General features: G+C 56.7%; 1 protein-coding gene across 1 annotated transcript in view; it reads left to right on the forward strand.

Annotated features, from left to right (window-relative positions):
- Positions 1 to 2,690, forward strand: part of WDR27 (WD repeat domain 27) — a 161,122-nt gene that overhangs the window by 24,622 nt on the left and 133,810 nt on the right. The window contains 2 exon segments of the mRNA XM_077757378.1: positions 789 to 859; positions 2,277 to 2,394. Coding sequence (XP_077613504.1) covers positions 789 to 859; positions 2,277 to 2,394 — 189 coding nt within the window.

Below are 2,690 nucleotides of genomic sequence, written 5' to 3' on the forward strand. Positions count from 1 at the left end.
GGAGCAGGAACTAACAGAAAATGGTCCTTTCTTGGGACGAGTCTCACAAACACACAGCTTCAGTGACGTGCAGGTGCCTCTGACCTGGTGCAGCGTCTGCGTATTTCCCCAAAGACTCGGCCTTCCGCCCGACAGCCCTCATCCCTGCGCCAAACGGAATACGTTTGTCAGTCTCAGGGACAAAGCACATTTCTTACAATTATGTTGGAATTCTTTTCCTGAAATTATTTATGTTGAATTATCTGACTGCCAAGAAAATAATTACAAACTTGATTTTGATATCATTTATAGCTTATTTAAGACATACAGTGTTTTTAAATGCCCCATTTATTTTAATTCTCCTTCTGTGAATTCTTGACAGTTTCGATTCAGAATAAGTTTTAAATTAGATGACACGCTAGGCAATAGTTTAAACAGCAGGTGTCATTTAATTGCCACTTTCCTGACTAGTCCCGCAGTTGTATTCCTACTGCAAGTTTAATGCTTATGGGCCTTGCTGTGGATGGTGCGGGCGTGGGGCTGCGTGGCCTCAGTGGCGCGGGAGACCTTTGCACGGACCAGCCCGTGGGCTCCGGCCTGGACTGGAAGCTGCCCCCCGCGTTTTCTGCGGGGCTGCGTGGCTGCTCCCCACGCTCACCGTGTCCTCCAAGTGTGTCTGCACTTACGGTTTCTACCTGCTGCTGAGGTTATTTCAGGGTAGTTCAGACCTGACTAAAATACATGCTGTAAGTAAAACTTGGGTAGTTTCCCGTTTAAATACTAAGCGCTAAATATTTGTGTCTCTGTAGCCGCCCCCCTCCTGAGGCTCCTCATGGATGAACAGAGCAGGCAGCTGGTGGTGGGATGTGCGGACGGCCAGGTGAGGGACCCCAGACTGGAACTTCAGTTCCAGACGTGACGGCGGCCACGTGGACGTCTGCAGAAAGGTCTCTGCTTCAGCACTTGTGTGCGTTCTCTCTGGTTTGAGCCTCGACCCCAGCAGCTGGGCTGTTCCTTCTGGGGCCTTGGCGTCCGTGTGGGGCTCACACGTGCACCCACAGCCGGCGAAGAGCCCGCTTCATGTAGCTTGAAAAATTGAAGGGTGCTTGGTTTTTTCCAAAACTTAGTTTTTTAGGTAAGCAGTTCTGGTGTGCTTCCCAAAACACGGATCCTGCTCTCTTCGTGAAGAGTTGCCATTGGGAAAATTTGGGCAGGATACCATATTAGGAGATAACCAGACACCTCCCTTCAGACACTCCTGGTCGGTGCACGTGTGGGGCTCCCCCACACCAGACAGTCCCCACCACGCCGGCTGGGCGTCCCACTCCGTTCTGACGCTGCCTACCTGGAGACCCCACAGGTGAAGGGCTCAGTGCCCCCTTCAGATGCCAGTCACAGGTGGTAGGTCCCCAGTTACGAAGTTCCGCTCCAACTGGAGGTCCCCACGGCCCCCCTTTCGGTTTGACTGTTTTGCTAGAGCGACTTGCTGAACTCGGGGAAACTCTCATTTCCGGGTTCACCAGGCCATTAAAGGGTGTGATGGAGGGCACGGACGAGCAGCCAGATGGAGGGGTGCAGATGGCGAGGTTGAGAGGATCCCGAGTGTGGACCTGGGGCGGGTCAGCCTCCCGGTGTGGACGTGTCACCACCCTGGAAGTTGGTGTAAGGAGTCTCATCACGTAGGTGTGACTGGTTAACTCACGGCCCCTGGTGATTGAACCCAGCCTCCAGCCAGGTCAGGGGCAGGTCGGGGGCAGGCCTCTCATCACCTGTGGTTCCCCTGGCTGCCTGCGCCCGCCCCTGGGGCTTCCCAGAAGTCACTTTGTTAACACAACCAGAAACCTGCGTCCTTTTCTTCACTTGGGAAATTCCAGGGGTTTTAAAGGAGCTCTGTGTCAGACACAGGAAGTCCACACACGTGCTTCTTCATTATAAATCACAGTGCACAGGTGTGCTTTTGCAAATAAGAAATTCTGTTTCTTTTTGACAAAGGCGACTGCTCTTACCTGTGTCTTTCTGCCCGGGGACGTGTCGATGTGATCGCACCTGTGTGTCTGGTGGGCTCCAGAGACCGGCACGGACCAGTGGGGCCCAGAGCGCACGCCCTCCTGGGCGGAGTGTTTTGTGAGCCAGCGGTGGTGTCTGCACCCAGAGTCACACCGAGTCCGCGTGCAGGACGGGGGCTCGGAGGCTCCCACGTCGGGGGGAGGGCTCCAGACCGCCTCTGAGGTCTCGTGGCTCGCGCCGCGCTCGCCTGCGGTGAGGGGCGCCATGTCTGAGCCTGCTCTGCTTTCCAGCTCTGGGTCTTCAGTCTGGTTGGAAGACATCACTGTCGTTGTGTGACCCGAGCCGACCTAAGGAAGAAGAGAGAGACTTTCTCCAGGAGGCTTGCGTCCAGGTTGTGCAGCCTGCCAGGTAACCTCACTCAGACCCTCCCCTGGGGCTCCCGCCAGGGCATCAGCCTGTCAGGGTCCTGTGCCAGGTGAGGTGGCCAGAGAGGGGACGGGGACATGTCGTCCGCCCTCAGACCTCCACCAGCACCAGGCAGGTCTTGTGAGGGAGGCTGGGGGCAGGCACCCCGTCCCGTGCGCACGGCGCTGCCGTCTGGTGACTGGGAGAGCGTGCGGCCCCCGGCCCAGGGCAGCGGCTCCCCGGCTTCTGTGGGCTGTCCTGGTGCTGAGGGTCCCGCGTGGACAGACCCGCCTTCCGCG

Source organism: Crocuta crocuta, unplaced genomic scaffold, assembly GCF_008692635.1.
Source record: "Crocuta crocuta isolate KB4526 unplaced genomic scaffold, BGI_CrCroc_1.0 scaffold506, whole genome shotgun sequence".
Lineage (NCBI taxonomy): Eukaryota > Metazoa > Chordata > Mammalia > Carnivora > Hyaenidae > Crocuta > Crocuta crocuta.